Genomic DNA, 24,199 nt, shown 5'->3' with positions numbered 1-24,199 from the left:
CACTGAAAACGATCGATCCACAAAGATCAGTCCTCAGTGTAACAAAACACAAGACACAACATCAATACCTCCATTCAGCAATCAAGAACCCAGAGCAACAACATCTGACCACATAGAGCCTCTAAACAACAACTTGAATTGCTCTAGCGATAACATCAAGACAGTAAAAAAAGAAGCTCAAACGACAAGTGATCAAAGAAACACTCCATCTTCCATACCTAGCCCCGCAACACAAGAAACCACTAACAAATTGACAACAAAAGACCAAACTAACCACATTCCTGGCAAAGACACCCCAAAACACCCACCAAGCGAACCCAGAGACGATCTACACCCTCAAAAACCACCATGGACTTCTTCGCAACAAATAAAGAAAGAAAAAGCAAGGCTAGCGAAACTCACATGGCTACAAACTCACAACTCCATCAAACTCGCACAACCATCAGACGCTGCTGGTAACAAAACAAAAACCAAAGCAGCAAGATTATCAATGGACATTACTGAAATCAAGTCAATAATGACAAGCATCGAAAAAAGAAAGGACATTTTTGGTAACCGACCAGAAATACATCAACTCCAACTAACATTGACTCCGTGCATCACACACGATACCCAAAAACTACCTGTGAAAACAGAACCTCAATCTGACTATACGAATAAACAAACTATCCCAACACGCTTCAATTACGATTCAGACGACTCCTACTACACGCCAGATCCTACAACTAAGAACTTAAAACCAACCACTTTACAACATAAAAACACCAATACCACACCAAAAGACGATTACCATGAAGAAAATAACAATCTGAGAATTCCGACCACGATGATAGATCTACAAAACATGCTTATAGCAATACTCTCTCAAGCGATGATTCCGTTCCTCAAACTACATGAAAGTATGAAAGTCAGCATCAAAGACCAAGCAACTCTCTTGGCGCTGATACACTCAAAACAAATATACATGGAGAACTTTGTCTCGTCACTCGAATCCCGCCTGACTGCTGAAGCGGAAGAATCACATTGTTGGCAACAAAGATTAGCCGAAATAGCGAGAGGGGATCGCCAAGAAAAAACAAAGCTAACAACAGAACTTCTGCAGTTGCTTAATCAACAGCAACCAGTCCTGCAACCCAAAATATCAACTCAAAAAGGAACACCAACCCTCCTTCCTGACAATTTACTTCAACAACCAACGGCCGCTACCCCGACTGATGAACATCATGTGCTGAAAGAAACACCTGGAAATATCACAACTTCACAATTTGATGTTATGGAACCCGAAAAGGCAAATAAGAACCCCACTGAAGCATACCAGATCTTCGCAAAAGAAAAAAACTCAAAGGACCCAAAACCTACACAATCAAAAACCAACAAAAAATGACAAACGGGCTCGAGAGCATTCCTAAGAACCGTGAATTCAACCGACAAACTTCTCACAGCTACAAAAAGTAAAACTCAAACTCTACTGACATTACCAACTACCGAAAATCAGGAAAAGCAAAACCCAGACTCAGCCTCAAGTGCCACGAAGACCACCAGCTAAATCATCTATAGATGAAGAACTACTCAATTTATCTACCCATGAAGACCAAATACTAGACAACATACTGCCACCAATCCAACCAACAAGTCATGCGAGTTTCATAATAATTGATGAATATCTTGTAGAACATGAACAACCAACAACTAACAACCAAGAAGAAATCTCAGACCTCTCTATAGAAGAAATCTCAGATGTATCCCTAGAAAGTGACATAATCGATGAAATAACAAATGAAACCTACGAACAAATCTCATCGGAGTCACTCACGACAAGCCAACATGATCTCACTGAACACAGCTTTATCTTTCCATCATTTATCAATCCGCTACGACAAAATGAAATTTACGAAATTCACATTGAAAACGAAACCAACAGATTGGAACCTTTAATTCTAAACAGAAACAACATTCTACGCCTTTTTGGAGCAATATCGCAATTGAACAAAATAACATCAAAATACATTTCTTGACAACCAGGAACTGATCTCATCAAGTCGTGCCCAGCTACAGAAACTTGGTTTCATCTGTTGGGCTGCTACCACCACAAGAATACCTAATAAACAGAAATACAGAGTCACTTCAGACAGAGACCGGCAACATCAATCAAGACCACAAACGACCAACTCCTCTGCCGACCACACCGGAGCTGACAGAAAGTGGAGTCAATCATCACAAACACAAAAATCATGCACAGATGAACGACCAACCCAAAGAACCTATAATTCAGAAACTTCTTTCACAGAAACTGCATCTTTAGAAGACTCAACGATCTCCCGCTCATAACAATCAATGAACCTGGGATACACGTGGTCACTTTGCTCTTGGAACACCAGAGGAAACTTACATCTCTTCACAAATCCGTCCAAAGACCTAGAACAATACCAAATCATATGCCTCCAGGAAACTTGGCTCAGCGAATCTCCGACATGTGATGGCTTCCTCACCTTTCTCAACCCTGCTATTGTCAAAAATCAAGGAAGACCGGCATCAGGGCTCCTGACCCTAATCAAGATAAACCCCTCCTGCACAGTAATGAGCACTGAAAACATCAATCCATGGATCCAACTAACAAAACTAATGTGTACCACGATCCACTCAAACGGTGAAAAAATAAATGACACAACAGTTATAATCTTAAACTTGTATTGGAACCCTGCAGCAATATCAAAGGAAGCATTCATCGATGGTGTGTTCCTGGCAATCGACAAGGCTGTGACAAACCATAAGCTACCAGAAATAATAATCTGTGGAGATCTGAATATCAAGCTATACAACCAAAATGGATCCCTCCGAATTCAACCACATCTCTCTTTGAAAGCAAGCAACTGGATGAATGAAATTACTACTCGCAATCTCATCCTTCTGAACCATGCAAGGAACAACTCTGCAGCTTACACGCCAACCTGGACTAGAGGATCATCAAATGCAATCATTGATTACATATTTCTATCATACAACCTACATGAATCTGTCCCAATCGCACAAACGATAATAACTGACAAAAGTGATCATAATCAACTCACTGTTCACTCCCGGCCAACAACTCAGCAAAGGGAACCAGTATCAAAAGTCTCTCTGGAACTCGACGGCACAACATCAAGACTAAGGATTCCACAACCAGCCATGGCAAACTTATCGAAGAAACTCCATGATGCCATTCTAACAGATTCCGAGAAACTCAACTATGAGTGGATTCTACTCCTTTTCTGGCAAACTCTCAAAAACCGCCCACACATAGATCATCCCCACACATACAACCAAGAAATAGCTGATAGGAAAAAATGCCTAAATCGATCAATATGATATCTAAAGAAAACAACATCTGCAGAAAACAGGAAACAGATCAAAAATCTGAAACAGAAATATGCAAACTGGAGAAAATCACAACAAAAAATCATCCAACAAGCAGATGCAGAAAACATAAGGAAACCATACAAGACACACAATACGAGAGAGCTCTGGAACTTGCTCAATGACAACCTCCAAAAACAGCACAAACTAATAGCTAACGTCCCGCAGGAAATCTTGATCGCGCATTTTTCGACCATTTACAGAGCGCGAAAAACACAACCTCAAAATCAAACGCCCACAAACAAACTGAAATGGTATGTAAATGCAGAATTTGAAGACTTCATGCAGCTCATCAAAAACCTGAACAAGTCTAGAGCGCCTGGTTCTGATGGACTTTCTAATGCTGTCATCAAGCAGGACCCGTCCGCCTGGGCATACTTCATGTGCCATATCACAACTTTGGTAAACACACTCAACCGAATACCAAACTCTTGGAGGTCGGCAATAATTGTTCCAATTCATAAGCAAGGACCAAGAGAAGACCCACAAAACTTTGGTCCAATTGCCTTACTGGACCCGCTTGGGAAGCTATTCGCCTCAATACTTCAGAAACAACTAACTGCATGGGCACTCGAAAACAACAAATTCTCGGTCAGGCAAACAGGTTTTACTGCCAATGTCGGAACAAATCTTAATCTCATACTACTCCAACTAATAAAGCATGAAGCCATCAATTCTCGCACTACAATACATGCAGCATTCATCGATTTAAAGATGGCCTTCGATGCGATTTCACGCCATAAACTATGGTCAAAACTCAGAGCATGGAACTGTCCACCGAATATCCTTGAGCCAATCATTCTCCTCTACTCAGAAACCACCATAAAAGTGAGATTATCAAAACAAGGAGCCACCACCAGTGCAATTTCAACAGCAAATGGCCTAAAGCAAGGCTGCCCCTTGGCAGCAACTCTTTACAACCTGTTCACGGCGGACATTGAGGAACATCTAAGATCCAACAAAACTAATCCACCAAAAATAAACTCTACACCAGTTCCTGCGATGGCATATATATGCAGATGACATTGTTTTGTTGGACAAAACACCCACTGGATTACAAGCATCTCTGACAGCTCTGAGTAGCTATGTGGACAAAAATGGACTAACGATCAACATCGGAAAAACGAAGACAATGACCTTAACCAAATCATTCACAAAAAACCATATCAATCGACCTTCAATATCAACGGGAACCACATAGAAAATGTGACAACTTTTAAATATCTTGGTGTCCTAATTAACCAATCAAAATCGGAGGAACAATGGATTGACAAAATCGAACAAACCGCACAAACCCTAGCAAAACAAGGATATATACTTCACAGGAAATACGGCCAGTTTTCATTTAAACCCATCATTGCCTACTACAGACAGAAGTACATCCCGATACTAACATATGGAACAGAAGCAATGCTGAACACCCGCACAATAAATTGGATGAAATTTGAAACAATTATCTGGCGTAAAATTCTCCACTTACCACAGTCATATCCTATGCCAAGAATTCGATATGAAATGGCAACGCAGTTAATTGAATCCATTGTACTATGGAAAAGACTCAATATTTTCCGGAAAATGCTTACTGACCAAAATCCCCAGCTATCCAAATCCTGAGAGCCCAAGCTAATACTCTCAGATTTAGTCTGTTCAGTAATGTTTGGTTCCCCAAAACCCTCCTCACCTGAATCTGTAGGGAAGGCGGATGAATCGTCAGAATCGTCTAATGCGATCCCCTTTCGTCCCTGTTTCCAGGTTTCGCTGGGTTTCTTCTTGTGAGTCCTCTCTTTCGGTTTGAAGTATTGGGTATTGGCTCCACCGGAAGCCACTTTGCCAGAAAGCTGTTTGCCTGGCAGTGGGGAACCCAAGGAGCCCACCCCAGACCAGGGAAAAGCCTTGCCGAAAAACCCTGGCAGGTGTATTGAAAAGTTCCAGCTGAAGACTACTACCACCAGAATGCAATGCGGTGCAGAGGCGTGACTCCAGAGAAGAGGTCCATGTAGTGTACCAGCAGGAGATGAGAGGAGTAGCAGTGGCTCCTTAGATGACTGAGTAGAGGTGGCTCCGTACGGGAGAGAACAGAACCGGGCAGAGGAACACAGAGTATGGAGCAAAGGGGGGTGGCCAAGGAAATAGAGTGAGCACCAGAATCGTGCTGCACGAGAAAGCGAGTAAGCAGGGAGACAAGGGAAAACAGGAGGAAGCAAGCAGGGAAGCAATGGGCAGGCCAAGAGGGAAACTTGTCGGGGTGGGCAGGCCAAGAGGGAAACTCGTCGGGGAGCGGGAGGTAGCAAAACACCCCGGAGCGCTGGCAGTAAACTTCCCGAAAACACTGGAAGTTGCAACGCATGCGCGTTAGCAACTTCCGGGTTCATAAAGGCTGGGAAGACTAGAGCTTGCATGACGTTACCGAGGGCAATAGTCCTTTTACCCTTTCTTCCACCTTCTCCACAGCTTCCAGGGTCGGCGAACCATGACAGTATGACCCCTTCTCAATGCTCTTGCCCCCGGCTTTCCGGGATGGAGATGATGGAACTTTTGTAAAAGACGAGGAGCAGAGATGTTTCTAATAGGTTCCCAAGTGCACTCTGTCCTCGGGTAACCTTTCCAAAAGACCAGGTATTGTAAAATTCCTTTCTTGTATCTGGAATCCAAAATACTGGAAACCTTGTATTCCTCGTTAGTATCTGTAGTCTTCTGAGGAGGTTTTCTTATCTTCTGAGAATGAGGGTCCTTCGTATAGGTCTTTAGGAGCGATGTATGAAAGACTGGATGGACCTTTTTTAAGCTTAACGGAAGATTCAGTCTGCAGGCCACTGGGTTGATTTTGGCTGTGATGCGAAAAGGACCAAGAAACCTGGGTGCAAACTTTCCCGGATGAGCCCATCTGGGTAAGTATCTAGTAGACAGCCATACTCGGCTACCAACTTCCCACTGAGGGTTAGGGCTCCTCTTTAGATCTGCCCATTTCTTGCAATCTTGTCGGGCCTTTTTGAGATTGGATGATGAATCACGATGCAATCTTTGAATTGTGTCCAACAGGTGATCCACCGCAGGTGTATTCGTAGATGGTAAACCAGAGAGCGGAATATGCCTCGGATGGTACCCGTAGGTGCATTTGAAAGGACTCATACCAATGGATGGATGTCTCGTGTTGTTATATGAAAATTCTGCCATGGGCATAAGATGGAACCAGTTGCTTTGTTCTTGATTACAAAAACACTGTATATTTTGTTCAAGGGTGGCGTTTAAGCGTTCCGTTTGTCCATTGCTCTCTGGGTGGAATCCTGAAGAAAGTGATCTTTTGATTCCTAGCATTTTACATAGAGCGGTCCAGAACTTGGACGTAAATTGTGAGCCCCTGTCTGAGAGAATATTGGTAGGGATTCCATGAAGCCTCACTATGTCTTTCAAGAACACTTCTGCAGTGATACTGGCAGTAGGGAGTCCTTTTAGAGGAGAAAAGTGAGCCAAGTTACTAAAAGAATCGATTGTGACCATTATGGCAGTATACCCACATGATTCCGGTAGATCCACAATGAAATCCGTGGATATATGTTGCCAAGGACCGCCGGGAAGTGCTTCTTGTTGAAGGAGTCCCAAAGGTTTGTGGTAGGTATATTTGTTTTGGGCGCACACAGGGCATGATGCTACATATCTTTTAACGTCTTTAATCAGAGAAGGCCACCAAAATTGATGTGATGTTAGTTCGATCGTGGCTCACTGACCTTTGTGTCCTGCTGACGGAATATCATGGCACCAGGAAATAGCCTGTTCTTGTAGGCCTCGGGTTGGCAAAAACAGGGTATTCTTTTTAAAGAGAAGACCGCCTTTCTCGTTGAGGCTTGTTACTGTGTTCTGGTTCCTTTGTTGTACAGCCTGTACCTGTTGTAAAAAAGTGTTGAGAGTGTTGATGAATGTTTTTCATGCCAGTACAAGTTCAGGTTCTAGTGGCCCTTCTGTTTCTTTGCAAATACTGCGGGAAAGGGCATCGGCCAGAGTGTTCTCCTTTCCTGGAAGATAGGTGATCACAAAATCAAACTGTGAGAAGAAATAAGCCCATCTGGCGTGTCTCAAATTGCGACACTCCATCTGTTGCAATACCTTGAGGTTTTGATGATCCGTGCAAACCAAAAAAGGGACTACAGAGCCTTGGAGGAGATGTCTCCATTCTTTGCATGCTTGTCGAATGGCTAGGAGTTCCTTTCCAAAACGGAGTAGTTTCGTTCGCCTGGACTTAATGTACGTGAGTAATAGGACACGGGATGTTCAAGGCCATCTTCCTCCTTCTGCAATAGAGCAGCCCCAATGGTGCCTTGGGAAGCATCTGTTTCAACTATGAATGGTTTTGTTTGGTCCGGTTGTCTTAGTACAGGAGCTGATACAAAAGTCCTTTTTAGTAATTGGAAGGCTTGTTCAGTGCTGGTATCCCAAAAGAATTTAACTCCTTTTTTTAATAGGTTAGTGATGGGTAAGATGATCTCCGAGAAATTAGGGATGAACTTTCTATAAAAGTTAGCAAGGCCTAAGAACCTTTGTACTTCCCTGATGGTGGAGGGTACATGCCACTTGGTAACAGCATTAGTCTTGGCTGGGTCCATCTGTATGTTGTCAGCAGATAGAATAAAACCTAAATAAGGTACTGTGGTTGCTTCAAAGATGCATTTTTCGGGCTTGGCTAGCAGACTGTGTCTTCTTAATCTGTGTAAGACTTCTGTGACCAAGATGCGATGTTCGACTAGATGGGTCGAATAAATGAGAATATCATCTAGATAAACCACTACCGAAGAAAAGAGCAAGTCTGCAAAAATATTGTCCATAAACCGCTGAAACTGTGCAGGTGCATTGACTAAACCAAAAGGCATGACCCTGTATTCATAATGACCCAGTGGTGTCCGGAAGGCCGTCTTCCACTCATCCCCTTCACGTATTCTTAGGAGGTGGTAAGCTCCTCTCAGGTCTAGCTTGGTGAAAACCCGAGCTCCTTGGACCGCTTCTATGATGTCCTTCATTAAGGGCATAGGATACCTGTCTTGTACTGTTAGACTGTTTAGGCCTCTATAATGTATAAAGGGTCGTAGTTCAGTAGTCCCTTTTTTTAAATGGAAAAGAGAGAAGCACTTGCTGACGAAGACGATTCCCTGATGAGACCATTCTTTAGATTGGTAGCAAGGTACTCCCTCAGGGATTCTTTTTCGGGAAGAGACAATGGAAACATTCTTCCAAAGGGAATGACCGCATCCGGAATCAGATCGATTCTGAAATCTTCTTTGCGATGTGGTGGCAAAAGACGAGGTTGTGTGTCTGTGAACACATCTTCGAACCCCTGGTATGGAACTGGAACCGTGTTGACACTGTGAGACGGATGCAATGCTGCTTGTATACTCTGGGGGTTGTCCGTAATCAAACAATGCTGATCACAAAACTGAGATCTGAAGTCTACTGTATTCAAACTCCAATCAATGTGGGGGTTGTGTTTTCTCAACCAGGGCATTCCTAAAATTACTGGGAAATGTGCTGCCCTGATTAGATCAAAGGTGAGGTATTCCTGGTGATTAGCCATCTTAATTTTTAAATCCTGTGTTTCATGGCTGATGGGTCCGGAGGTCAATGGGGTTTCCATCAACCCCTTCTACAGGTATGGGCCGTATCTTGGGACGTCTAGGAATCTGCTGGTCCTGGGCCCACTTGTCATCCACGAAATTGCCGGCTGCTCCGCAATCCAACATGGCTAGGCACTCCACTGCATTATGTTTATCCCACTCAACCTGGATCTTGATTACCATCAAACAGCTGTCATTCAAGACTCGGGACTGTGCTAGGCAACAGGGATTTACGTTGCTCACCCCTTCCTTTTCCCTGTTCAAGGTTGGGGTCTTTCGTTTCCCTGCTTTCTGGGAGGTACTTCCGGACAGTTCCGAAGCAGGTGGCCGTTAGAGCCGCAGTACATACATAACCCTAGGTCGTTCCGTCTTTTGTGTTCACTGGTGGAGAGGGGTCCTCTTGCAGTACCTATCTGCATTGGTTCATCCGTCGATCCTCTGTCCGGTATAGAAGGAGGGTTAGGAACTGACACGAAGGTACGTGGCCTTCTTCTTTCTGGCTTCCTTTCAGCCATTCAATATTCTATCTGTAGAACTAAAGATACCAGTTCTTGAAAAGTATTTGGTCTGGCTATTCTTGCCAGTTCATCTTTGATATCCTCATGGAGTCCTCTTCGGAAGATAGTCTGTTGGGCTGTCTCAGGCCATCCGGCTTCTGCCGCTATCCTTTGGAACCCTGTGACATATGTCTGAACATCAGAAGAACCTTGACGGATATCCAGTAGGTTTTCGAAAGTGGAATACATTACTTCTGGCCTTTCGAATCTGTCCCTGAATCTTTGGACAAAAGTGGCATAGTTTGTAAGAACTGGATCTGAACTTGTCACCAGAGGAGTTGCCCATGCAAGAGCATTTCCTATCAGATTGGAAATTAAGAAGCCTACCTTTGTTCTATCCAAGTCGTAGGTTCTAGGACAAAAGCTAAACTGGATGGTACAAGCATCCAAAAATTCCTTCATTCTTTTTGGATTCCCATCATTCTTCCCACATGGAAATGGGATGGGTGGCAACTCTCCTCGGTTGTCATCCCGCTGTTGGACTTGTTGTCCCATCTGTTGGATCTGTTGTACTTGCTGCCTGAGTGCAGTGTTATCTGCTCTTAGAGACTGTACTTCCGTGGTTAAAGCCTGAATGGCATTTACCATTTCTTGATATTGTTCCAGAGAGGCCATCTTTTGGCGTTGCAATCTCTCAGATTTAGTCTGTTCAGTAATGTTTGGTTCCCCAAACCCCTCCTCACCGGAATCTGTAGGGAAGGCGGATGAATCGTCAGAATCGTCTAATGCGATCCCCTTTCTTCCCTGTTTCCAGGTTTCGCTGGGTTTCTTCTTGTGAGTCCTCTCTTTCGGTTTGAAGTATTGGGTATGGGCTCCACCGGAAGCCACTTTGCCAGAAAGCTGTTTGCCTGGCAGTGGGGACCCCAGGGAGCCCACCCCGGACCAGGGAAAAGCCTTGCCGAAAAACCCTGGCAGGTGTATTGAAAAGTTCCAGCTGAAGACTACTACCACCAGAATGCAATGCGGTGCAGAGGCGTGACTCCAGAGAAGAGGTGCATGTAGTGTACCAGCAGGAGATGAGACGAGTAGCGGTGGCTCCTTAGATGACTGAGTAGAGGTGGCTCCGTACAGGAGAGAACAGAACCGGGCAGAGGAACACAGAGTACGGAGCAAAGGGGCGTGGCCAAGGAAATAGAGCGAGCACCAGAATCGTGCTGCACGAGGAAGCAAGTAAGCAGGGAGACAAGGGAAAACAGGAGGAAGCAAGCAGGGAAGCAATGGGCAGGCCAAGAGGGAAACTCGTCGGGGAGCGGGAGGTAGCAAAACACCCCGGAGCGCTGGCAGTAAACATCCCGAAAACACTGGAAGTTGCAACGCATGCGCGTTAGCAACTTCCGGGTTCATAAAGGCTGGGAAGACTAGAGCGCGCATGTTACCGAGGGCAATAGTCCTTTTACCCTTTCTTCCACCTTCTCCAAAGCTTCCAGGGTCGGCGAACCATGACAAATACCTTCAACAACACGGTATTGCAAAAATGGAAACATTCAATGAGGAAGGAAATGGAAAATGAAGACATCACAGAAGAACTACTAACTCTTCGCCCACAACATGCAAAAATAAAAGTTCTGCAGAACGACTGGATAAAAACTATTCAAAAGAAGAACGTCTACAAACAGAATCTCCAATGCACAAAAGACAACAGGAAAATTCATGAACTACCACAATTTTTCTTTTTAGAAGACACTTATGTGGAATGTGCTTCAGGTAAAAACAATATACGTCACATCAACAAGATTACTTCTTAAGTGATATTTTATTTTTTACATTAGTATCATGTAATTTCCTTTTTCATTCATTAATTCACATACTGATATTTATTTCCTCTCAACACGTGTTTCCCCACGTTTTGTGCACGTGGTTCATCAGGAGAGATACTGAATAGAAAGAGAATATGAAAGAGAATAAGAAAAAAATTATAAGTACATTTTTGTTGTGTTATGTATATTTAAATCATAAATAGTGGTGGTGAAATGCGGTGGGCAATTATGATTACATTGCTTATTAGTTATACTCACCTAGATTCTTCATTAAGCACTTATATCTCTAATTTAGTATTCCTTTTTCATTTTTGTCTCTCTCATTTGAGAAGATATTGTTTAGTAAGTTTTCTGTAAATAATGAAAGAAGGTATCATAAGTTTAGCCCAAAACTCTATTGTAGTTTCCCAGACTTTATTTTAAACCTTCTTTAAGGTATCTTTCCGGCCCAGAGTCTATTACTTGCTTTCCCTATTCAAAAGAAAATTACCTTAAGTTCAACTCGGTACGATTGCCTCCAGTGTGCCAGGATCCGCGCTGCCTTTCTACTAAATTTTCTGTTCTTTATAAAGACTGCAATCACGTGATGCATGACGTCACCGCGTCACGTTACGCGATGATGTCACGCGTCACGCCATAGCGTCAAGCGGCCATTTTAATTGACTGTTTTTGCCGTGAAACCAGGCTAATTCATCGATTTTTATTTATTACAAAATTCTGATAGAGCTATAATAAATGTATGTTCTTTTAGTATGTGCCTTATTTTAGTGTATCCTTCCTTTGAGGCCTCATATATATGGATCAAAGATTTATATAGGACCAGCCAGATGCAGCTTTACAGGTAGAAGGTAAGGAACAAAAAGAAAGTGAGAAAAGGAAAGATGGATAAATCAGTCCATTAAAAGAAAGCCTTTTAGCATACATAATCACCAATCTATACTATCTTAATGCATTCCATAATATTGATACACAGCAAAGGAATAAGCAATTATACTAAAAATCAATAATTATTGACATAAAGCATGGCAATAATAGGAAAAGAAATGATATATATGTGCTAAGACATGATAGTGTTTGAGAATGTAGATGCAATTTGAAAAGTCTAGCACTCTATTTTATTTTCAAAATTAGCTTTCTATAGCCAGTAAGCCATCTCATGCTCAGAGTTCAGGCCAGAGTGACACGTATCCAGGGTAAATATCCATTTGGCTTCTCTTCTTCTTAACTGAAGTTCTCTATTTCCTCCTCTTTCCATTGTGTCAACTCTTTCAATGCCTAGAAATTTGATTTCTTTAATTTCAGTTATTTGATGTTCTTGATTGTAGTGCACTGCCATAGGGTATCTCATATCATTATTCTTAATAGCTCTTATGTGTTCTTGAAGTCTGATCTTTAGTGTTCTTTTTTTTTTTTAAACTTTGTTTATTGAGGGAACAATTCACAGCAAAACAGTTCTCGTAAACAGTGCAGAATAGCATATGTATAATATCGACAATGGCATACATCTGTGGCAATAATACAGGTATCGTCACCTAGGGCGACGGACTAGGTGTTACATCGGCATCAGACATCAAATCACATAAATACAAACGTAGTAGCAACCATATATCTTTAGGACGACAGGGCGTCGGGACTGATAAAACAAAGAGTTCCTTGTCATCGTTCACCATACACAAGTCTTTCAGGAAATTGGATCGGGTAGGCCCTGCAGTGGATTTCCAACATTTAAGGATGCAGCGTTTGGCAATAATACATGAGATGTTAAATAATCTTCTCGTGGTCTCCTTCACCTTCCCAATGTCACCAAGCAGGTATTTTAGGGGGGACAAAGCGGCTGGGATCGCCGTTTTCTCCTCAAGGAGCTCAGCCACTTCTCGCCAAAAGTTCGCGATAACAGGGCACGACCAGTACATATGATACGCCCCAGCATCAGGAGCGCCACATTTCAAACATGTCCCTGTGCAACCCACCACAAACGTAGCTAGTCTGGCCGGGGAGTAATGTAGCTGGTTCAGGATTTTAAATTGGATCAGCTGGAGTCCAGAGTTCAAGGAGACCGATTTGGTGAGTTGACAATATCGGGCCCATCTCACGTCATCGATCTGGGTACCCACATCCCGCTCCCAGGTTTCTCTGATAGTGTTTCGTGAGGGGGAGTGTGATTGCACCAGGGTGTATAGCGACGAGATTCCCTTACCATGACCGTCCGTCGTCACGATGGCTCTGATACACTCATGTGCTTGGGGTTCTACCGGGAAGGAAGGCCATTTGGCAGCAAAAGCGGTTCTCATACAATAATATTGAAGACGCTCAAGCTGACCCCCCACCCCCCCACCGCCCCCGTGAAATCTGCAAGTTCACAAAACATGCCATCAGCGAACATATCTCGTAACCTGAAGAGTTTATTCGGGTACCAGGTTCGCTGAAGGGCCCTGTCGAAGTTCGGGGAAACACTGGAGAAGTTCCACAGGGGTATATCTGGGTCTTACGGGACCTCCAGGCCAATCCTTTTATAGACCCTGGACAATGCTCGTGTGGTGACGTATACCTGGTCGAAAGGTCAGTCGTTACTATAGGTGGGGTTCAAAAGGACCGATCGTATATCATTAGGGCGGACTGCGTGCTTTTCGAGAAGAATGTGTGGGGCTATGTCTTCGGGGTCAAACCAATGCTTTACAAATTGTGCCTGTGCTGCTATGCAACTAAACAGAAGAATGTACCCTTGCTACTATTTATTTTCATATTTTTTCTTTAAAAGTTAATTATTTATTTTTACGAGGTTTCCGGATTGCGGAAATCCTGAGGTGAGGTCAACCGCTGTTCTCATGTGTCCACCCAAGTAGTGAAATTGCTCTATGTTTCAAAAGACAAATACTACAGGGATGCTTCCAGTGTTTGAGAAAGAGGGAATAGATAACCAATATGATTTGGGAAGAACAAAAGACAATCACTTCCTACTTCCAAGAAGAAGGTCAAAATCATATATTTTTAGGAAAACACAACACATAACCGGAAATCAACAAGGTTATAATCTCAACCAAGGGTAGAACAAAACATAAGTACATCCACATGGTACATTGAGAAAACAACGTTTTTTGGGGGGAAAGATTACATTATATATAGGTATTTTAACACAATTATATTCACAGAACAAAAACAAGAAACACAAAGGCAATTGGGTTTAGTTCATTTTGTTTCACTAAAATGACTGAATCAAGGGGTAAAGTGCAAAAAGGACATATGCATGATACTGGTTCAATAGATAGACAGTATCATTGCCCAATCTGTGGATTCTGTTCAGTGGTAGTCCCTTTTGCTATTGTTAATTTCAAGCAATTAATGCTGCAGGGTCTTTGATACAAGATATCTTTTTTATCCTGTGCTGCTATGCAATACAATTCAAAATCAGGGGCCGCAATACCGCCCTGTGAGTATAGCTCCACCATTTTATCCCACCCCAACCGAGCAGTTTTTCCGTTCCAAATAAAGGAAGATGCCAATGACCTAAGTTTCACAAAAAAGGGTTTACCGGGCCAGATCTGGATGTTATTGAAGAGATACAGGAGTTTGGGTAGTACTACCATTTTAAGTAGGGCCACTCGGCCGTATAGAGACAGAGGGAGATTAGCCCATAGGTGGAGCTTGGTTGAAAGGGTGAGAAGTAATTCGCCGTGATTATGTGAGTGCAGCAGCTGTCTATCTCTAGCCACCATTATTCCCAGGTATCTCACCAGCGTGGGGGCAGGCTTAAACCATGTGATGCATGATAGGTCACCCGTATTAGGGGTCAAAGGAAAGATTTCAGATTTGGGGACATTAATTTTATATCCCGAGTATTCCGAGAACTTGTGTATGTCAGCCATAATGTGTTGCACATTCTCATGTGGGTCCTGGACATACAACAGCGTATCGTCCGCATACAGAGATATCATTTGGGGAGGGCCAGTCATCCTGAGTCCTCTGTGCGAGTGGTGTTGACGAATATATTCTGCCATTGGTTCAATAGTGAGGGCAAACAGAATGGGCGAGAATGGGCAGCCCTGTCTGGTCCCCCTGTGCAGATGGAAAGAAGGGGACAGGGTGTTATTGGTTAGGACCTTGGCGGATGGTTGGGTATATAGCAGCCGAACGCATTTAATAAAATATGGTCCAAGTCCAAACCTCTCGAGTACCAGGAAGAGGTATGTCCAGGAGACGGAATCAAAGGCCTTTTCGGCATCGAGGGCCACTACGTCCGCCTTTGCCTCCGGTCTATTTGTGCCAGCACATTGAACAGTCGTTGCAGGTTTAAAACCGTGGATCTAGTTGGTATAAGGCCAGCTTGATCAGGGTGGACCAGGATTGGCATGTACGGAAGGAGTCTGGTGGCCAGTACTTTAGCGAAGATTTTCACATCAGTATTGATAAGGGAGAGGGGCCTGTAGGAGGCCATTTCCTGTGCTGGTCTTCGTGGCTTCAGAAGGACCGTAATAACTGCTTCAAGCATCGAGTCTGGAAGGACACCACAATTCATGGCCTCCTCCCATACTAGGAGAGAAAATAAAGGGCGCCTGGCGGGGTCCTGATATGCCCGGGTGGGTACATGTATTGATAACACAAATAATCAGGATGAGAGATCCTCACAAAAATCCACAGTTTTTGGACATATTTATTTCAATCTAAAAAACCAGTGTCTTAAATTATTACAAACTTTCACTAAGCACGAAAGCGATACCGGACAAATTTCAATAAAAACATAGGGAAGTGCAGTTGTGCACCCTCATCGGGATGTAGAGGATGAGTACCCTAGTGACAAGCACATATGAGTATACAAAGTAGGTGACACAAGTAACTCAGATCAGTGCTGCCCGAGGCTGTTCTTCAACCAGGGTGTGGTTTCAAACAAAAAAAGTGTACACAACACAAAATTAGAAACATACAACAAAGGGTATTTTCACAGTTGTGCCACAAGTGATCGACACAGTCCGACCGGAGTGAGGCGGTATGCTGTCAAAAGACCTGATTAGCAATGGATCTGATTCACATTCTTTTAGTTCTTGCTGGGTTCACGGCAGTTTTTTTAATCAATATAAGGACCATATGTATTAATCAATATTAATCAATAGGATTTGCCGTCCCACCACCTCCCCCATACTAACACGTATCTACCCAGACGGTCTATCTTACTAGAAAGATACCTGAAGCACAGCTTGGGGTGTATAAGCGTCAGGACTCCCCTGGATTGTGTTGAATATTCTGTGAAGTACCTATGAGGGCCCTATCGTGGAAGGAATTTATTGTTGATACTTCCCATCGAATGCGTCTCCTGTATCAGAAGGATATGGGGATCATGGTGTGTAATGTATGCAGCAATTTTCCTTGCCTTGACTGGGTTGTTGAGACCCCGAATGTTCCAAGAAAGTAGTCGAATGTTCAACCCACCCTTAGCCTGCGCCATAAATGTCTATCAAAGGGGGCATTTGCCAAGTATGTCGCCACCGTCTCAAGTATTGGAAGAGTCTGGCTGAAGAACAGTCCCCTGATTTTAACTTTATAACATCCCCAACCATGCCTGGCAGAACACCAGGACAAACTCTTACCCGCTTCCCCTTCCAACCCCCACCCGCATCATCAACCCCAACCCGATGATGTATCCCATCAACCATAACTTGGGAAGTCTCCTGGGGGTGTGAGCTGTACTCACGTGACCGAAAACCATGTGGGGGGCTCACGGCCCTACAACAATATATGGTGGGCAGGGCTACATCGCCGCCGACGGGTTATTGAACTTGTGGTAAGGCAGTGTAGAGAAAGTCCCTTCAGCCAGCATGGTCCTCCGGTTCCGGCACCCGCTGGGGCGGCAGGTTACGGTTAGCTTCCCGGTTCCCCGGGGGAGGGGGGATTGAGGCCTCGACATACATCATGGCCTCCGTAGGATTGTCGAAAAAGTGTGCGCGGCCTCTGTGTTTTAGCCAGGAAGACAAGCGCATATGGGATCTGGCGTAATCTCAGCTGTCTCTTGACCGGTTCATAGGATCTTCTCAGTGTTTGCACATTGGTCGAAAAGTCCGGATATATGTGTATCCTGTTTTCTTCATAATGCAGGGATTCTTTTTCTCTGGAAAGCCTCAGGATAGCGTCTCTATCTCTATAATTCAGAAGTCGGGCAATGATCGTGCGGGACGGCGCTCCAGGCTTAGGAGGGGGGGCCAAGGTGCGATGGGCCTGCTCCACAAGGAAATGTTGGGAGAAAGCATCGGGGTCCAGGAGAGATTTCAGGAGATTTCAGGAGGTTTTCCACCTGGCGCTCCATGGAGCCCTTACCAAAGGATTCGGCTACTCCAACCAGGCGGATATTGTTTCTCCTGGAGCGAGATTCCAAGTCCTTGCATTTGTTCAGGGTTTTCTGCAAGTCTCCCTTCAACTGGGCGATATCACGGCTATGTTGTGCTATCGAGTCCTCATTAACTCCAATCCTGTTCTCCGCCTCCGTAGTGCGTGCACTTTCCTTATCAACCCTTGCCTTCAGAGAGCTGATCGTGGCCCTTATGTCGTCCAGTTTGCTGTTCACCGCCAGGAATCCACTTTGGACCACTTTGGACCATCGTCAGTAGTTTGTCCACTCTCACATCCATTGGAGACTCCGGCTGGTTGCCCGAGGGCTCAGCGGATATCTCGGCAGGCCCATGTGGATGGGAGCTGGCAAAGGAGTCCATCGGACCAGTTTTCTTGGAGCCCATACTTTTTTTCTCGCTGCGGCCCATGTGTTAACTCTGTTGGGTTGCGTTGCATCTACCCGCGCTCCGGCGCCCAGTGATAGGTAGTGGTTATCGATCGTTGGCACTTAGGAGTGTGGCGTACACCGCTTATGAGTATATAAGAGAAAAGCACCAGGGCGACCTGGGACATGACAGGGCGCCTACCTTATGATGTTAACGGCAGGTCCCAGCAAGTGAACACAACCAGCCCGCCGCCGTCGATAAGGCCCGACCCAGTGGTCAGTCAAGGATCAATCCGTGGGGCAGTAATGGCACAAGGAGCGGGTCGGTACTCCCGTTGAAAAGAGCAATGTTCCGTCCGGACCAGGTGTGCGGTGTATACCCAGGAGAAGGATCGAGGGCCAACAGGATATATTCACCGGCAGCTCAGAAAGGCGTGGAGTGCGGCCCCTCCCCCTTCCGGCCTGCGCACGAGCCAACACCTCCGGCCGTTGCGTGGTTTCTCCTGGAGCCGTGGGCCAGATACGCTGCCGCCGCATTCACGGTTTAGGTTTGCAGTCCGATTTCTCAGGATTGAACTGGCGTTTCTACATCGGTGGAGTGATGCTGCAGGCTCTCCACTGCCAATTGCTGATGTTTATTGGCGTGTAGGCGGCCCCGAACAGGATTAATTTTATAATAGGATATGTTATGGGCCGGAGCTCCCCCTCAGGCGCCCATCTCCGTCGTGCGCATCAGCGCCCCGAGATCTTTAGTGTTCTGATAGTACTTCCCACATATCTTTTTTTGCAAATACACGTAATTGCATAGATCACATATTTTGTGTTACAATTAATATATTGTTTTATCTTTTCATATCTTCCATTTGGTAATCTTATTTCTTTAATTCTATTTTTCATTTGATTACATGTTACACAATTTCCACAGCTGTAAGTTCCTGTTGGTGCCGGCTCTTTTAGAAATTGACTGAGAATCTCAGTTCTATCTTCTTTTAGATGACTTGGGCTGACTTTTTGTTTCAATGTTGGAGCTCTTCGATAAATTATCCTTGGTTTAGCTTCTATATTGTATTTGACCGTATCATCACTTTGTAGAATATTCCAATGTTTTTTCAGAATTTTCTTTAGAATGTATGCTTCACTATTATAAGTAGTAATGAAGTCTACCTTTGTTTCTTTATTTTTCAACTTTGGTTTGTCTTTCAGCAATTCAGTTCTGGGTATTTTGTCAGCTCTTCTTATGGCTCTTTCTACTTCCTCAGTTTTATAGCCTCTCTTTATAAACCTTTCTTTGAGAAGTAGGACATGTTCTTCATATTTTTCTTTTGAGCTGCAATTTCGTTTTGTTCTTAGAATTTCACCATAAGGTATATTTTTAATTGTGTGCTTCACATGGTTACTTTCTGCATGTAACACTTTGTTTACTGCTGTAGGTTTTGTATATAGATCAGTCAAGATCTTATCTCCATCTGTGTAAATTTGTAAATCCAAGAATTCTATGCTCTCTGGGCTTGTTTTGTCTGTGAATTTAATGTTGTAATCATTTGTGTTCAGATAACTGATGTATTCATGTAGTTTCCTTGTGTCTCCATTCCATATCATTAATATGTCATCAATATAGCGTCCCAGTAAACGATATATCTTTCTGTGAATGCTGGATGTTGCCATGCGTGATTGATCTCAAAATGTCCCATGAACAGGTTTGCGTATGAGGGTGAAAACTTGGCCCCCATCGCCGTACCCTGCTCTTGTCTTTATATTGTTTTGCTGAACATGAAAAATGTTATTGAACTACCACAATACCTTCAAATTTTCCCAGATCAGAGCATTAGAACAACATTCTTAAGAGTGCGTCTGAACATTCTACCTACAAACTCATACCTATCAACAACAAGACAGATCGACGTCACAAACAACTACTGTTGATTCTGCAAGGATCAAGCGATCCCAGAAACCATATTCCATCTTGGTATGGAATGCCAAGCACTTTCTTCCCAATGCAAACAATTTGGAGCGTTCTTCCAACTCTCAGAACAACAAATGAACACTCAAGAAAGATGGGCCGCCCTACTTAGTGGACAGAACAATAAATACACCTATACAATCACTCTTTTCCTAAGCACCATTTTGGAACTGAAGAAAAGATTACCATGAGATTCATTCTAAATCATTAGCTCTTATCATTTACAGATCACAAAGAAAATGATGAAAAAGTTTATAAATAAACTAAATCATCATATAATAAAAAAAAATAAAAAAAGTATGAACACATATTTCATCCTTTTTTCTTAAAATTGGTTTCAAAATGTAAGGCAAGTGATCCACTTTCAGGGAAACTGTTTAAAACAGTCTAGTTTGTTCCCGCTGGTTTGCTCACCTCCCAAATGATTGTCAATCAGGTCGCTCTGTCAGCTTGCGTAGATTTGTCGCCCCCCCTGCCTCACCACTCCCTCAGACATGCCTATTGTGCACATGTAAAGTGGTTGCTACTGGAGCTGCACGGCTCTCCTGCTTATAAAGCCAAAGGACAATTTACACTCACAGATAGTGACTGATCAGTCGCAAATGGCCTGTTTTGCAAATCAGGCACAATTTGTCTTGCTATATTTTTCAGCAGAAAATCCACTCGTAGAGAAAAAGGTCTTCTGACTGGGCCTCTTGGAGAATAATTATGCTTTTGAAACTTTTAACAAAGAGGGAATGCGAGAAAGAGTTCAAGGACATTAGTCTGTTCATTGGAGCCAGCGGCGACCAGAGTGCATCAGAGCGTTTACCTACAGGTACCGTGAAGCTCATTTTCATCAGTGGCGTAACGTGAATGAAAGGCGTGTAAGACTTTTATGCCTTGCATTCACACCACACCACATTTTCAATCATTTGTATGGCATAGAGGAGAGGCGAACGCAACTTGCATGCCTGCCGCCTTCCTTCCTTCCACTGCCATACAAATGCTCTAGTATTTGCGCCGCCATGGATTTTCATGCCAGCGCAAATGCTGGAGATCCCCACGGGGTCCGCCTGCTTTATGTACTAGCATTTAGGGGTTATTTACAAGCAAGTTGGTAAGTATACAGGAATGAGCGCCAAACTCGATTTTCGTTACTGACCTTTTTCATTGGGCAAAATCCTCCTGATTACAAGGGCAGAGCTCTGGTGATGATCAACATTTTTGGTGTCCATAGGACTCCATGAGGATTTTAATGGAATTAGTATAGGTGGTAATTTTGCCATGTTAAATCCTCCAGTTTTTGACACTAATGTGAAATAAATACCTCCAGTCAAGTGCTGAAGTTATCTCCTTCACATTAGCACCAATCTCATAGTATGGTAGTGTGGTAAAAGAAGCAGTAATTCCATATCGCCACTTTTTTTTATCATACAACCTTAAGACTAATGAGCCTGTTAGAACTTTCTTAAGATCTATGATTTTGCACTTTAAATCTGAGTTACAATGCTACTCTAAAGCCTCAAATAAGTTGATGAGTACACTTTATTTTTTCAGTTTTTCATTGCATGTGTATTTGCACATTGCTTGCACATCTTTACCAGTTTACATTATGCCTAGTTAGCACATCATAACCAGTTTAATGTATTCACAGTCATCAGATTACCTTATTTCCACTTAGAAATGACAGAGTACTCAAACCCCCCACACTCACTACCAACCTTAAACTCTCACTCAGTCACTCACTCTATCACCACTCTCTCACATTCACACCCACTCTCACAGTCACTCGTTTTCTCAATTAGAGTCATGCTCACACTTGCACTCACAATCACTTTAACACTCAATCAGCCATACACTTGTCGTGAATCTCACATTAACTCACACCCACTCTCTCTCTTAAACTCACTTTCATACTCACTCTCTCAAGCACTGTCATATGTTCTCCCATAGTCTTGCGCACTCTCTGTCATGATATGACAAGTCATGATGTGTCATGTAATGCCTTAGCATGGAATGGCATGTCCTTGCTGGTAATCTTCACACTAAGCTTGCAGGTTAACATTCCCACTATGTTCTCTGTTTGGAATTCCCAGTGACCTCACAGGTTGGAATTCCCAATGGTCTCCCAGTTTGGAATTCCCAGTAAACTCCTTGGTGTTCCCAGTAAACACCCAGTATGATACTCCCAGTAAGATGCCAATTTACAATTCATAGTGATCTCCTAGTTTACACAATTCCAATAAACTGAACCGAAACTTTCCAAATTAGCCACAAATAGTATTGCACAGATGCTTCCATTGCCGAAACCCTACTTATGCAGCTCAACATAACATTACATAAAACATTTAGACCTTTAGACCAATGACAGTGATACCTTGTGGAATGTATTTGATTTATTTTGATTCTATGTTGAATAACTGTTAAAGCTCAATGGAAATGTATTGCTGACTGCAGTGAAGGAAATAACATGCTTGGTGAAACAGAAAGCAGTACCTTCTATAGTACAACATGAAAACATATATACACAAAAATGTTTTTGCAGATCTTCTATTTTATAAAATGGATACTTAACTGATAAAAATTATTCTTTCTTGTAGGAGTTTGGCAAACAATAATCTTCAAACACTTCCAAGAGATGTTTTCAAAGGCCTGGACTCTTTAACAAACGTGTAAGTCATCTATTAATTTGCACTTGTGAATTGTGGGGGTGCAAAACACTTGACTGACTGGAGTTGTTATTGGTTGGTGTCAGGAAATGAGTTGCATTGCCGAAGTCAGCACGGTTCTGTATGTCTCCCACTGTGTTTGACTGGTATAGGACTGAGGCTTGTAAAATAAAAGGATGGCAGACATGCATTAGCATCTGCAGACCAAAGCTAAGGCTGCAAAACTGAATAGCATTTCATCAAAAGAAATACGCATTTTCGCTGCTCTAGAGATATTTTGGAAGGCAAATATAGTTTTAGAATTAGACTGAGGCTAAACAAAAGGCCCAGACAGCATTTGATTTAAGATGTAATGCAACGGGCATTTGTATAGCGCCTTTCACTATTGGTATGGTATCAATGCGCTGTAGGTTTAACGCCCTTATGGACCGAAGTCCAAGTATGGGACATTTGTCAGAGAGTTAGAATATATTTGGGCATTTCAGCCATAACGAAGGTACGTAGGGGTGGCCAAGTTCTTGTAAGTGACCCATGTTGAGCTAGCAAGTGGGTGGGTGCACATAGGTGGGTGCACATAGGTGGTGTGGAGAGTGTAGGTATGTGTACAGCTAGACCGAATTATATAGTGGGGGATAGCTGCATTCTGATGGCAGAGGTGGGAGTTTTGGGAGCTTACCACCACCCAACTTCCTGCCAGGACCACACACAAACTCATGACATTACTGTCATTGCCATCAGACTACTAAAAGTTAAGAGTTCCTGAGTCTGAATACCCAACCACCCTACCTGACAGCTGAGAATAAGAGACGTTCCACTCTGATATTTATACATCACCCACTGCACCCAGAGTGGTAATAGATGGGAAGGACGTATAGATAACGCACTCACACTACCATGACCTCTCACCCCATCCACCCCACAGACCCACCATCACAACTCAATACATCAGCAACCAGATAAGACTCCCATGTGTTTGTGTAAATGGCAGAGGTGACACGAAATTACAAGATACGAGGAATATGTGCACTTCCCTAGCTGCAACCTCTCTTCGTAGTCTCCAACCTATAACTGTGCTGCAATGCATAGGGGCCTGTACACGCACCAGCTGTCATGTGTTGAACCAGCAAAGCTGGCATTGACCTGCAAGAGGATTGCCCTGGCATTAACGACGGCTCACACATTCATGAAATGCAAGAGCTTCCAATCATGGAACAGGTCTTTAGTCTGGAAGGCTGGCTGCAGTGCCACATCCAGTGGTCCAAGCAGGCAGGGGCAGAGTGCAAAAGCAGAGGACTGATGTGCCACCCACTGTCTGTCAGGCACTGTGTGCAGCATGTGGATATATTCCTGCGCCTGGCTGTTGGAGCACTGCAGCTCCTACTGTAAGCTGCCTGGCGGGCTGCACTTGGGAATGCCAAATGTGATAGAAGTGGTGTACTGGATTGACCCACTGGCAAGGAAATGCAATGATGCAACCACTCTCACATGCAGAGACCATGCGTGTCAGTGGCCTACTGGTGAGCTTAACGCAGTCTCCCACACCATATCCAAGATAACTTTGAGCTATCTCCCCACCAC

At 43.6% G+C, this 24,199-nt stretch overlaps 1 protein-coding gene across 2 annotated transcripts in view; it reads left to right on the top strand.

The window, feature by feature from the left end:
• Positions 1-24,199, top strand: part of LGI1 (leucine rich glioma inactivated 1) — a 216,881-nt gene that overhangs the window by 155,464 nt on the left and 37,218 nt on the right. For both annotated transcript variants that reach the window (XM_069611347.1, XM_069611348.1), the window contains one exon: positions 22,553-22,624. In XM_069611347.1, coding sequence (XP_069467448.1) covers positions 22,553-22,624 — 72 coding nt within the window. The remainder of the gene's footprint in view (positions 1-22,552; positions 22,625-24,199) is intronic.

Source organism: Ambystoma mexicanum, chromosome 8 (genome assembly GCF_040938575.1).
Source record: "Ambystoma mexicanum isolate Mex_15411 chromosome 8, UKY_AmexF1_1, whole genome shotgun sequence".
Classification (NCBI taxonomy): domain Eukaryota; kingdom Metazoa; phylum Chordata; class Amphibia; order Caudata; family Ambystomatidae; genus Ambystoma; species Ambystoma mexicanum.
This window is presented reverse-complemented; position numbering and strand designations above follow the sequence as displayed.